Raw genomic sequence first — 13,173 nt, forward strand, 5'->3', positions numbered from 1 at the left:
TGTAACCATGGCAATGAGACAATATACGATAGAATGAATGTAAAACTAATGTTCTCCCATGTAAACTGTCACATAATTCACAATAAATCATTTAAGAAAAAAAAAAAAAAAAAAAAAAGCAAATGGACAGAATCCAGATTCCGATGACATACTTCAACGAAATGGAAAAAACAATTACAAACTTTATCTGGAAAGGAAAGAGACCCAGGATAAGCAAAGCACTGCTTAAGAAGAAGAATGAGGTTGGAAACTTCTCACTCCCTGATTTCAAAATTTACTGCACGGCTACAGTGGTCAATACAGCTTGGTACTGGTACAATGAAAGATACATTGATCAATGGAAGAGAATTGAGAATCCAGAAATTAACCATCCACATACAGCCAACTGGTTTTCAAAGAAGTGCCTAAATATATGGCATGGGGAGGTGATAGTCTCTTCAACAGATGGTGCTGGCAGAACTGGAAAGCGATATGGAAAAGATTGAAACAAGACCTTTACCTCACACCTTATACAAAAACCAACTCAGTTTGGATTAAAGACCTAACATGAATCTGAGAATTATGAAGGCCATCAATGAAAAAATAGGGACAAATGTGAGGGCTCTAATTCAGGGCATACACAGATTACCAACATTTTCAAAACTACAGAAACAAAAATAGACAAAATAGATGATTGAGACATACTTAAAATGAAAAACTTACATGCATCAAAAGACTTCACCAAAAGAGTAAAAAGGGAACCCACAGAACAGGAAAAGATCTTTTACAATGACACATCAGACAAGAGACTAGTTACTAAAATATATAGGAAACTACAACACTTCTACAAGAAAAAGACAAATAACCCAATTGAAAAATGGACACAGGACATAAACAGAGACTTCACCAAGGAGGAGATCCAGGCAGCCAACAAACATATGAGGAAATGTTCACGATCACTAGCCATTGTTGTTGTTGTTGTTAAGTACCATGGAGTCGGTTCCGACTCATAGCAGTTTCTGAGGCTGTAAGTCTTTATGGGAGCAGAACGCCTCATCTTTCTTCCGCAGAACCGCTGGTAGTTTTGAACTGCTGACCTTGAGGTTGGCAGCCCAACTCATAACCACTATGCTACCAGGGCTCCTTTGTTGTTGTTGTTAAGTGCCATCAAGTCAGTTTCAACCCATAGCGACCCTGTACAGGGTTTCCAAGGGTGTAAATCTTTATGGGAGTACAAAGCCTCATCTTTCTCCCATGGAGAGATGCAAATCAAAACAACAATGAGGTATCAATCTCACACCAGCAATAACAGCAAAGATCAAAAAAGTAGAGGACAATAAATGCTGGCAAAGATACGGAGAGACAGGGATGCTCCTGCATTGCTGTGGGATAGCAAAATGGTCCAACCACTCTGGAAAGCAATATGACGCTGCCTCAGAAGGCTAGAAATAGAAATACTTTATGATCCAGCAATTCCTCTGCTTGGTATTTACCCACCAGAAATATGAGCCATAACACGAGTAGATTTATGCACACCAATGTTCATAGCAGCACTATTTACAATAGCAAAAAGATGGAGACAGCCTAAGTGCCCATCAGTTGAAGAATGGATAAACAAACTGTGGTACATACACGCAATGGAATACTATGCTACCTTGAAGAACAACAAGGAAGCTGTAAGCCATCATATAACATGGATGAACCTTGAGGACATTATGTTGAGTGAAATTAGTCAGTCAGTCACAAAAGGAGAAATACTGCATAGGACCACTATTGTAAAAGACCCATACAAAAAGGAGGGGAGGAACTCTTTGCCGGTTACCAGGAAGTGAGGGGTGGGGTAAGGGGAGGGAGGGAAAGGTGGAGCACAGGGTAAGGAATAGACACAGGACAGTTTGGGTGCTGGGGAGGGGGCCAATACACAAGAAAGGAAAGGGGAATGGAAGAACAAAGCAGATGGGAGAACAATTAGGCAGGTTTGCAAGGCCTAAGTGAGACAGAGGTAAATAATGATGCATGCACAACCTTGAAACAACAAGGCTCTGGGATACAGGGATTGAGGCATGGTTTGAATGGGTAAAAGGGGGAAATAATGCTAAGATGCTTGGCTGTCTTTTGAATCTTGGTTTCCCTTATACCATTGTAAAATAGACACTAGAAGGTAGGAGAAAGGAATCACCAGAAATATCGCCATAGCTTATAACTGATTGGAATACCTAAAATAGTGCTACAACTTGCCCAGTGAAGGAGGCTCCCTGAGGAACCTCTGCATTACATAAGACCATGGTGGAATCCTGAACCCCATCCAGAATCTTCTGAGGTGGGAAATCTCCACTTGAAAAGACAAGCAGACCAGCCTGGAGTGCCTAGAAGAACAGAAGATACTTCTTGAAAGAAAGACCAACAGGAAAAAATATAAAACAATAAACAGCAGTCCAACTGACTACTGTAAGAACAATCAAGTTGCTCGCTCAGGAGACATCAAGGCAAGTGGTCAGGTCCCCTCAGGGCAAACCCCCTTTCAAGACTATGACTCAAGGGTAATACATGAGCAGGCATGTGGTCACCGATAAGGGGAAGTGAGGGAAAAACAGCGAAGAAGCTGTGAGCTAAGTCCTACCACATTCAATAAACTCCTGTGAACCTGGGTGGACACCTGGTTGGCCAGCAGTATGGCAAGACCTGGGCACTCCTGGGCCCAGAGACAGTGACATGGCTTCAGAGGACTAGAGTGGAGCATGCAGCATCCAGCTGATAAGAAGCAAGGGGATATGCACAAGAACACCCACACTTGCAGATAATACCCACTTGTCCTGGCTTCAATGACTGGATGATCAGAGCTCAACTAGAAGAAGAAAGAAGAGGAAAAAAAAAGAGTAATCTGATACAATTTGATGAACTTGACCTACACCTATGGATGCAGTAGCTCAAAAGAGGAAACAAATCTTTACAGCGAGGATCATTCCCACCCCCTCCATACACAGAGTAGACAGGGATGGGCAACTCGGACACTGGCTACCCAAAATAGGGGCAAGAAGTGACTGGCTTACCAACTTTCAAGAGGGAGCCTAGATCCACAGAGTGCGGAGGAAGGTAGAATCTCCACTGAGTAGTATCCAATCTGTCTGGATTGGGCTGATGAAAGGAGATGGGGATAGGACTCTTGTGGTACAACAGTGAATAATTGTTATCAGGACTGACTGTGAGGGTTGGAAATGTAAAGGTAGACATTTTGTAAGCTAAAGGAGGGAAGTGGTTAACTTTGCAGTCTAGGAGCAGAGATCCCTGGGCCCATTCAAGGGAGAAGAGTGGAGTGCGGGACCCTACCCAGAGAAACAGTGATGCTAGAGATGGAGGCAGAGACGCTGACGCAGAGACATGGAGTGGGTGGGGACTCTAGAGGAACTGTGGGCTGACAACCGAGGGGCAGGTTTGCAGGGTGTAGTCTTTGGCTGGTTGATGATGCATGGAGGGGATTGTAATCATGGCAATGAAACTATATACGATAGGATGAATGTAAAGCTAATGTTCTCTCATGTAAGTTTCACATAATTCACAATAAAACGTTTTTTAAAAAGCTAATGGAAGAAATGACGAAGTCAAAGAGCTGAACAGATTATTTCAAAGGGTGTCCTGAGAAGATAATGTCAAGTACATAGTGAAAGGTACAAAGACCTACAACTAGAAAATCCAAAGGGAAGAATACACTCAGTAGTTTTCAAACTGAAATAACCGAAGAAAAATTCAAGCCTCGAGTTACAATGTTGAAGGATTCGACAATTGAACACTGGGCTGCTAAGTACAAGATTGATGATTCAAGCCCACCAGTGGCTCCACAGTAGACAGATGAGGCTGTCTGCCCCAGACACATTTATACTCTCAGAAACCCTATGCAGGGTCGCTATGAGTCAGAACCAACTTGAAGGCAGTGGGCTTGTTTTTCGTGTTTTGCTGTTGTTGTTTTTAGTGGGCAATATATTGAATGACACAGGAAACATCAAAAAAGATGGAAGAACACAGTGACTGAACCAAAAAGAAATGGCTGCCATCCAACCACTTTGGGAGGTAGCATAGGATCAAGAAAGAGCGGTGCCGAAGGAAGAAGTTCAGGCCGCCCTGAAGGTACTGGCAAAAAAAACCCCACCAAACAAGCCTCCAGGAAACTGGACAGGATACCAATTGAGCTGTTTCAACAAATGGATGCAGTGATGGAGGTGCTCATTGCCTTTGCCAAGAAACTTGGAAGACAACTACGTGGCCAAGCAAAGGTGATCTCCAATAGAATGCAAAAGTTATCCATCAATATCTTGTGGCACTGTAGGATAAGCACTGGACTGCTAACCACAAGGTCAACAGTTCAAACCCACCAGCTGCTCTTTGGAAACCCTATATAGACTCGCTATGAGACAGAACCAACTCCAAGGCACTTCACTCCAACAGCCACATGCAAGCACTAATGCAACATAGAAGTAAAACGTGGCTTTAGATCAGTCAAAAATGGTGGCAGCTGTACATCAAGTACTAGAAATTCAAGTCAAATTCAGAAGAGGATACGGAACGAGGGGTATCATTGCTGATGTCAGACGGATCCTGGCTGAAAACAGAAGAGATCATAAAGAGGTCTGCCTATGTTTTATTGACTATGAAAAGGCACTCAACTATGTGTAGCCTAACAAATTACGAATAACGTTGCAAACAACGGGAACTCCAGAATACTTCATTGTGCTCATTAGGAACTTGTACATAGACTAAAAAGCAGTTATTCAAATGGAACAAGGGAATACTGCATGGTTTAAAACAGAAAAAAGGTGTGTTGTTGTTGTTGTTGTTAAGTACCATCGAGTCAATTCCGACCCATAGTGACCCTGCATAGGGTTTCCAAGGAGCAGTTGGTGAGCTTGAACCACTGACCTTGCAGTTCAAAGAAATCTGCAGTCTGATGCATTAACCCACAGCGCCACCCCAGGACTATATTCCTTCATTTTACTTATTCAATCTGTGTGCTGAACAAATCATCTGAGTAGCTGGGTTATATAAACAAGAATGCGCCATCAGGTTGGAGAAAGAGTCGATAACCTACAATAATGACATGCCACAGCTTTGTTTGCTGAATGTACAGAGGAATTGTAGAACTTACTGATGAAGAACAAAGACTACAACCTTCAGTAAGATTACATCACACGATAAAGAAAACCAAAGTCCTCTCAGCTGAAACAATAAACAACATCTTAATAAACTGAGAAAAGATTGAAGTTGTCAAGGATTTCACTTTATTTGGACCCACAATCAACACCCATAAAAGTAGCAGTCAAGAAATCACACACTATCTATATTATTGGACAAACCTCTTTAAAATGTTAATTTAAAAAAAAAAAGCAAAGATGTCACTTGGAAGACCAAGGTATGCTAGACCCAAGTCAAGCTATGTTCAACTGCCTTTATGCATGTGGCTTTGTCTTCTGCATGCACATCCATTCCCTAGGTGAGTCCGCCTCTCCCACAAGTTTAAACTTCAAACGACCACCTTCAGCCCTGCTGTTCCTCTGAACTTCCTGCTCAGACAGCCAATACAGAATCAACATCTCCACTTGGAGGAAAGCATACAGGGCCAAAACAGGATTCCTAAGTGCCACCTCCTCCCCACAGTGAAACACACCTAAGCAAATGCCTTGCACCCAATTTTCCACTTCTCGGTGGAAAATCCAGCATCATTTTGAGTCTTCTTTCTCTCACATTACACATCCAATCTATAAGCAAGCCTCATCTGCTCTAACCTCAAAATGTAGCCTTTGTATTGATGCAGCTGAACAGTATCTTCTCGATCTTCATTAGCACAGTAAGCATATGCAGAATCATAAAACAAATGCTGTGCTGCTATAGGATAAGCACTGAACTGCTCCTCGGAAACCTCACATAGGGTCGCTATGAGTCAGAACAGACTCAACGGCACTTACCAACATCAATCATAACCATTCGACCATTTCAAGAGGTAGCATATGTTCAAAACAAATCTGTCTTTCAGGAAATACAGCCAGAACGCAAGGATAGTGAGACTCTGCCCCGTATATTCTGACATGGTATCAGGAGGGACCGGTCCCTGGAAAAGAACATTCTGGTAAAGTAGACGGTCATCGAAAAAGACAAGCCCTCTCAGCAACACCATGGATTCACACAGTAGTAGCAACAACAGGTTCACACACAACTGTGAGGGCAGCACTTTCATTCTGTGGCATTAGGGGTGCTGAGTCGGAAAACAAGAATCACAAATCAGCATTATCTTCACCTCCCACTAGCTCTGTAAACATGGTCAGTGGGGGCAATCCTTCCCATGCCCCCGGATGCAAATGAGGACCAATCCTAGGGCTTTTCTGATGCCTCCTGGCTAACAGAGTAAAACAATCACTCTAAGTTACAAACAGCATCTCAATCCAATCATTCCAAGTGTCCACTCCCAGCTGCCAATCAAAACCTCTAACACATCTGACACTGGCCTTGTCTCTGCGCCGGGGCTGGCCCCTGCAGCTGGCTACTTACACTAGAGAAGATATGACCCCTCTTTTCTTCTCCACACCTGACATTTTCCTCCTATATCAGCTAACTAGTCTGACCTCAACAGTGTCACACAGTACAGGGAAGAGAGTAGGAGACAGGCACGTTCTTCCTGGTGTGGCACCACCAAGAGACGCTCCAGAGGCCCCACCTGGCTCCATTTACTTTACTTTTTGTGGGGGCCCTTATTTCTCCATGCCTCTGCTCACTCCCAAGAAGCTCCGGTGGCATAGTGGGTTACACACTGAGCTGCTATCAACAGTTCAAACCCTGCAGCCATGCCACAGGAGAGAAAGATGAGGTTATCTGCTCCTGTAAAGACTTACAATCTTGGAAATCCAAAAAGGCAGGTCTACCCTGTCCTACAGGGTCAGTGTGAGCCAGAACCGACTCTCTGGCAGCGGGTTTGGGTTTCGTCTGCTCACTTTAAGAACTACGGTCCTTTCATTCGCATCATATGCATGTGAAAGCTGGACGACAAAAATGGAAGAGCGAAGAAGTAGCACGTTTGAACTGTGCTGTTGGGAAAGAGTATGAATACACTGTGGACTGCCAGAAATCAGGAGGGACCCCCATCACCGGAGAAGGACATTACACTGGACAGAGTGTAGCGTGTCCGTGAAAAACAGGGAGACTCTCAACAAGGCGGACTGACGTAGTGGCTTCAACATGAACTCAAACAGAGTAAGGCTCGTGGGGGACGCAGGATGGGCAACATTGTGTTCTCTTGTACTCAGGAGGGCTCTAAGTTGGAGATGATTCAACACACAAAACAACAACCTGTTCACTATTGCCTGGGTCCATCTACAGGACAGCTTTGTCCACATGGGTCCTAGGCAGGTCGGTATTGAATGAGATCTCTGTGCCACCCCTGGGTGGGGTCCTTCTACACCGACCGAGAGGCACAGACACAGGCAGGGTGGCCAGCGTCTCCTGTGGCTTTGACCAACCCCGTGGGCCCTGAGGGCTGTGCAGACCTGGTCAGGCAGCTGCATTCGGGTGGGGCTGGCAAGAACGTGGCCAGCTTGAAGCTATTTTTAGGGTCCATCTTTGTGAAAATTGTTCCTTGATCAGCTGTGGGGAGAGAGAGCAGCCAAGCTCCTCATCCCCGCCTTTGTCCCCAATCTCTATTCTCTCCATCAGACAAAGCCTGTCACCAGACACGACTCCCACTCCGAGGAAGGATTCTGGTTCAACGGACCCTGAGCCAGCTGCTTCTTAACTCATCTGCTGCTGGCCTGTAGGGCGGCTCAGCTCCCCAGCATTCATTGAGCCGTTGGTCTACCTGGGATTCACGAATCTAAAGGGAAGGTGCAGGGCAGAGGCCCTGTCTTCCCTGCCCTCCCACCCACCTTCATGCCACCATCACTCATTGAGAACTGGGCCCCCAAGCCCTCCCTCTCTGGGGACCTGGCACCCTTAAGATGCCAACATTAGCACCCAAGCACACCCTGGCCACCCAGAAGCCACTTTCCTGAAACCATGCTTATGTGCACACCTTCTTCCACCTCCCAAAGCCCAGGACACTCACTTAGTTGTCCTCATTCCCTGAGGGTCCCTGGACACTGGGTGGTGGAAGGCAGCACTGAGGGATTCATGAAACAAAGAGTGGCTGAGTCTGCTCAGGAGGCCATAATGGTGTCCCCTCCCCAGATGGGAAATGGGCCAACAGGCACCTCCCCAAGGATCTCCTATGCAAGTTCATCACGGCGAGCTTCCCAGTAAGACGGGGGGGACCAACAAGGCACAGCCACAGAGATGCTCGTGCGAGGAGACGTCTGCAGCTTGGGGCAGCCTACACTACCTGCTGCTCCATGCCTGTCCACTCCAAGCACCTTGGGAACAACAGCACTCAGCAGCCTGGACCGCACGCCGGGGCAGCATGGCCAGTGGCTAGCAGCGTGCCACCCACCAACCTTAGGCCAAAGAGCTCTGTGTCTGTTTCATTATCTCTACAAGGGCTTCTTGCGAGAACTCAATGAATGGCCATATACAGGCTACAGAGGAGCCAGCTAGTCATACACATGTCTGCTCTGTGGTGTCACTGTCTCTAGGACAATTTCCAGTTCTCCATCCCCTAGCCCTCTGCCCCAGAGGTTAAGGGCTGGAGGTGAAAGACAGGGGTGGGGGGCTTGCAGTTGCCAGGAAGAGCACCCCGAGGCCAAGGTACTCGATGGCAAGAAGCAGGACTCCACGAGAGAGGCCCAATCATGGTTCGATTGCAGGATGAAGGGCAGGCTGGGGCCTCACGCTACTTACATTGTAAAGGATGTCAGTCCATCCTTCCATGGTGATACACTGGAACACCGTCAGGACAGCAAACAGGATGTTGTCAAAGTTGGTGATGCCAAAGTTGGGCCCCGGCCAGTATTCCCGGCACTCCGTGTCCCCCTCACACAGTCGGGCCGGGGCCTCCTTGCCACAGGGGAAGTCTCCCACAGGATCCGGATCTGTGAGGAGGAGAACCAAGCCCAGACCTGAATATAGGCGCTCTCCTCAGCCCACGCCAGGCTTTCTGTAGGCTGGCAGGAGCTGGGCACCCAGGGAAACTCCTGTGACCTCCCACCATCCCTCCTGGGCCTGCTCTGGCTCTCTCCTGCCTAGAACATGTCCCTGCACCTCCCAGGAACAGTGGGAAAACCTCTCTCTCTGCTGGAAGCTGTCCATCTTCATTCAAACATGTTCAGGATGCTTTTCTCTTCAGAACAAGCTCTCCCTGCCATTGTGGCTCCGAGTTCTCCCCTCTCACCACCTACCTGCCAGTCTGGTTTTCCTCAGAGTACCCAGCACCCACTTGAGATGGCCTCGGCCCAGCCTCAAGCTGGACTTGGCTGCTGGGCAGTCTAGGTGCTTATCACCCACACAGCTCAGAGAAGATGCAGCAGGAGCCGGGAATAGGGCCCCAGCTTCCACACGGGGTGGGAAATACCAGGACCAAGGTGGCCAGCCGCACCTTGCTCCCAAAACCTCATCCAAAGGGCAGAAAAACCAGTTGGAAAGCAATCCTTTTATAATACACAGAAAGCTTTCTTATTTACATAGAAGAAATTTTGAGGAATTTCTAGGGTAGAAAGCTAATATTCCCAGGCTCACAGGGCATAACTGACAACGTGTTTCTTGCACTCCAAATAAGAAGCTTGTAAAGAAAACTGTGAAGTCATAGTTTTCTAATTGTAGACAAGTACAGTTTTTGTGAATAGTGGTGGAGTCGCTTCCGACCCATAGCAACCCATAGAGTGTCCGAGGACGTAAATCCTCACAGAAGCAGAAAGTCTCATCTTTCTCCTGCGGAACGACTGGTAGATTAGAACTGCTCATCTTGCAGTTAGCAGCCCACTCAGCATCCACTAGTCTATCAGGGCTCATGCTTCTGTGAATAACCAGTTTGCTTTCTCCTTCTCAACTCTGAAAACGATTCTTCTCCTTTTCTGTCTCACTAGGCGGGCTGTGACCACTCTACGGGATATCGGGGTAGAAGTGACCTATAGGCCCCTGCTTTGTTCTCGACTTTTACGGGAAACTCCTCAAGTCTTACAATTACGTCGTTTACAGAAGTGTTAGGGAAGTTAAGTTCCCTTTCATTTTCAGTTTTATGATAAGAGCTGTTTCTTCGTTTGTTTGCTTTTTTAACTCATGAATGATTTCAAGTTGGTCCTCTGGATTTTTTCCCCTTTAATTTGTTTGTGGTTTAACCCCATCATCTTAGGGTTATCCTTAACGCTCCAGTTTCTCTTCTACTCCATCCACACACTCGTAAATCCCTCTAGAAACCCTGCTGACTTTGCCTACGAAGTCTAGCCAGAACTGGGCCCCGTCTACCCACCTGGACCACCCCATCCCGGCCCCCACCACCTCCCCCTGGACTGACACACTCTAGGAGTGACCCCTGGCTTCCATTTTTGCATCTCTTTACAGATCAGTCTGCAAAGCCAGAGGCTGTCCCCCAGTCCTCCCAGGACAGGACTGCGAGTCTCACGTGACTGTCCCTTGTCCTGCTGTTCCTCTTGGCACTGAGCCCCCCCTCTCCTCCCTTCAGACCTCTGTCCAGTGATGCCCTGCCCTTGTCTAAAGCAGACCCTGAGTCTCTATTTCAAACACCCTTTTGGTAGCATTCCTAGAACTTGCCACCATCTGAACTTTATTTATGTTTGTTTAGTAGCCCTGTTTGTTGGGGCACTTTGCCTGTGTCCCCCACTGGACTGTCAGGTGCCTGAGTGTGTAGTGGCCCGAGCCCGAGGGGCAGCTATGCCTACCTGTGCTGTTGGGGAAACAGGCCTTGTGGAATTTGCCCATGTAGAACTCGAGTCCAATGATGGCGAACATGAGGATAGCGAAGAAGAGAAGCAACCCGATCTGCAGGAGCGGGACCATGGCCTTCATGATGGACTTGAGCACCACCTGCAAACCTGGGCCAGAGTGGGCAGGACGGTGGTCAGCAAGCAGAAGGGTGGCAGAGAGGGAGGGTGGGCAGATCAGCAGGGCCTGGGGCAGGGGTGAGACCTTAGGGGGCAAGGAGGAGCTAAAGAAGCCCTCCAGTGGGGAGAGAGTAGGTGCTGAGCATAGAATCTGGGGTGCAGATAATGTGGACAGAGCTGAGAGTCCTTGGGTAGCCAAGCTCAGGTCCAGGGGAGGCTGGTTCTGCAGTGTCTTAGTATGGGAAGAGCAAGGTGTAGTTGTCCAAGCATGAAGTCCAGAGGGGACTGTGGGCTGGGGACCGACCAGGAAGGGCTCAGAGTGCGGCAAGAGCAGGAACTCTCAGGAGAGAAGAGCAGGGGATCCTAAGAGGGAAGAGCTGGGGATCCTGGGAAGCAAGAGTAGGGGATTCTGAGGAGGATGGTCAGGGGTCCTGCGAGGGAAGAGCAAGGGATTCTGAGGGGGAGGAACAGGGGATCCTGAGGGGGAGGAACAGGGGATCCTGAGGGGTATGGCCAGGAGTCTTGAGAGGAAAGAGCAGCGGATTAGGGGGAGAGCAGGGGATTTTGAGTGGGGGATTGATCAGGAATTCTGAGAAGGAAGAGCAGGTGACTCTGAGGGGGCTGGTCAGGGGTCCTGAGAGGGAAGAATCAAGGTTGCTGAGGGGTAGAAGAACAGGGAATCCTGAGGAGAAAGAACAGGGGACTCAGAGGGTGCTTAGGGGTCCTGAGAGGGAAAAGCAGGGTATTGTGAAGGGGAAGAGCTGGGGATGCTGAGGTGGTGGGTAAGGGATCCTGGATCCTGGGATGGAAGAACAGGATATTCTGGGAGCAAAGCCAGAGTACCTGGGGATCCAACTTCTTGGAGAAAGTGAGGCAGAAAGACCCTTCTCCCAGCAGCTCTACTGGTCCTGAGCTAAAACCAGCAGCCATCTGGACGTTTTCTCAGGCCTCCTGCTCCCTCCCTCCATCTTGGTACATCCCTCATTTGTTCTTTTACCCCAGAGTAAGGATCAAGAACTGAAGCACAGCAAAGAGTAAAAGGAGGAGAAAAACATCCACCTTGGGAAGCCAAGTCAGGGCAAAATAACAAAGTCACCTCTGGGCCGTGTGGGAAATGAGCTCGAAAGGAAAAGGACTGCTCTTCCCCTTGTCCCACCTAATCTCCTGGGATCAAGAGCGGCAAGCTCCAAGTCCACCAAGGCCAAAGGGTCCACTACTTAGGGGTGAGTGTGTGGATGCACGGAGGGTTAGTATTCTGGTGGGCTGGACTAACTGCCTTTGCTGGACTCACTCGGAATCCCAGACACAAGCTTCAAGGGCCTTAACACACGCACAGCCCGCAGCGTCCGCAGGTCGAAGTCAGTGCCAGCCGTGGCCAGGATCCTGGCAGGAACAGGAGAGGAGGGAAGTCAGGCCTTCAGCACTGAATCAGGAAGAGACCCCACTCCTACCACCACGTGTCTTCTCCTCAAAGCAGCAAAGTGTCATGCCTGTGGGCCCCACTATCCCCCTGCCCAAGCACAGAGCTGGCACGGAGATGGGGCTTTCAGAGCAGAGGCAGGAAACAAAATTCACACCCAATACATCTTACCTGCATAGTCACCCTCCAAACCACGGCCACCCAAAGGCACTGCTTCTGAGACAGCACTTGGTCCCTGGCCAAGCTGTGAGTTTGACCTCCCATGAAGCCCACACCTGATCTATGAACCTAAACTAAAGGCAATTGTACTCCACACTGCTTCCTAAGACGTGATGGGGTAAGCACCCTTCTACACCTTGTCTAAGTTGGAGAAGGGAAATGTGAGGCTGGGAAGGGAGAGCAAAGGGTGCAGAGAACTCAAACAAACATCCTCCTCAGTTCCCAAGCCATAAAAACAGACATTAATGCATCCCATCTTGCATGACAATAGTTTTTTATATGGCCTTCCTCACTCACCATGGTGTTGCAACTCCCACCAAATAACTAGGTGTGCTTGTGGCACCCCAAGAGGATTTAATAATCCACTGCTACTACATCTAAGCTGTGCACAGCTGGTGGAACCATGCAAACTGGAGTAGGGAGCCCTAAGGAGGGGACTGGTCAGTTCTGCCATCCCACTAGGCTTCAAATGACCTATCCCAGAGGTGAAAAGGGGAACCTCATTTCCACCAAGACAATGAGCAGGAAGTGAACCCTAACCTTTGGACCCAGTGTCCTTGCACTGAGAACTTCCTAAACCCAGGAGACAGA

At 48.1% G+C, this 13,173-nt stretch overlaps 1 protein-coding gene across 1 annotated transcript in view; it reads right to left on the reverse strand.

Moving 5' to 3' along the window:
* Nucleotides 1–13,173, reverse strand: part of CACNA1B (calcium channel, voltage-dependent, N type, alpha 1B subunit) — a 245,382-nt gene that overhangs the window by 187,533 nt on the left and 44,676 nt on the right. The window contains 3 exon segments of the mRNA XM_006863647.1: nucleotides 8,788–8,978; nucleotides 10,782–10,934; nucleotides 12,235–12,326. Of these exon segments, the coding sequence (XP_006863709.1) occupies nucleotides 8,788–8,978; nucleotides 10,782–10,934; nucleotides 12,235–12,326 (436 nt within the window).

This window comes from Chrysochloris asiatica, unplaced genomic scaffold (assembly GCF_000296735.1).
Source record: "Chrysochloris asiatica unplaced genomic scaffold, ChrAsi1.0 scaffold00056, whole genome shotgun sequence".
In the NCBI taxonomy this organism is placed as follows: domain Eukaryota; kingdom Metazoa; phylum Chordata; class Mammalia; order Afrosoricida; family Chrysochloridae; genus Chrysochloris; species Chrysochloris asiatica.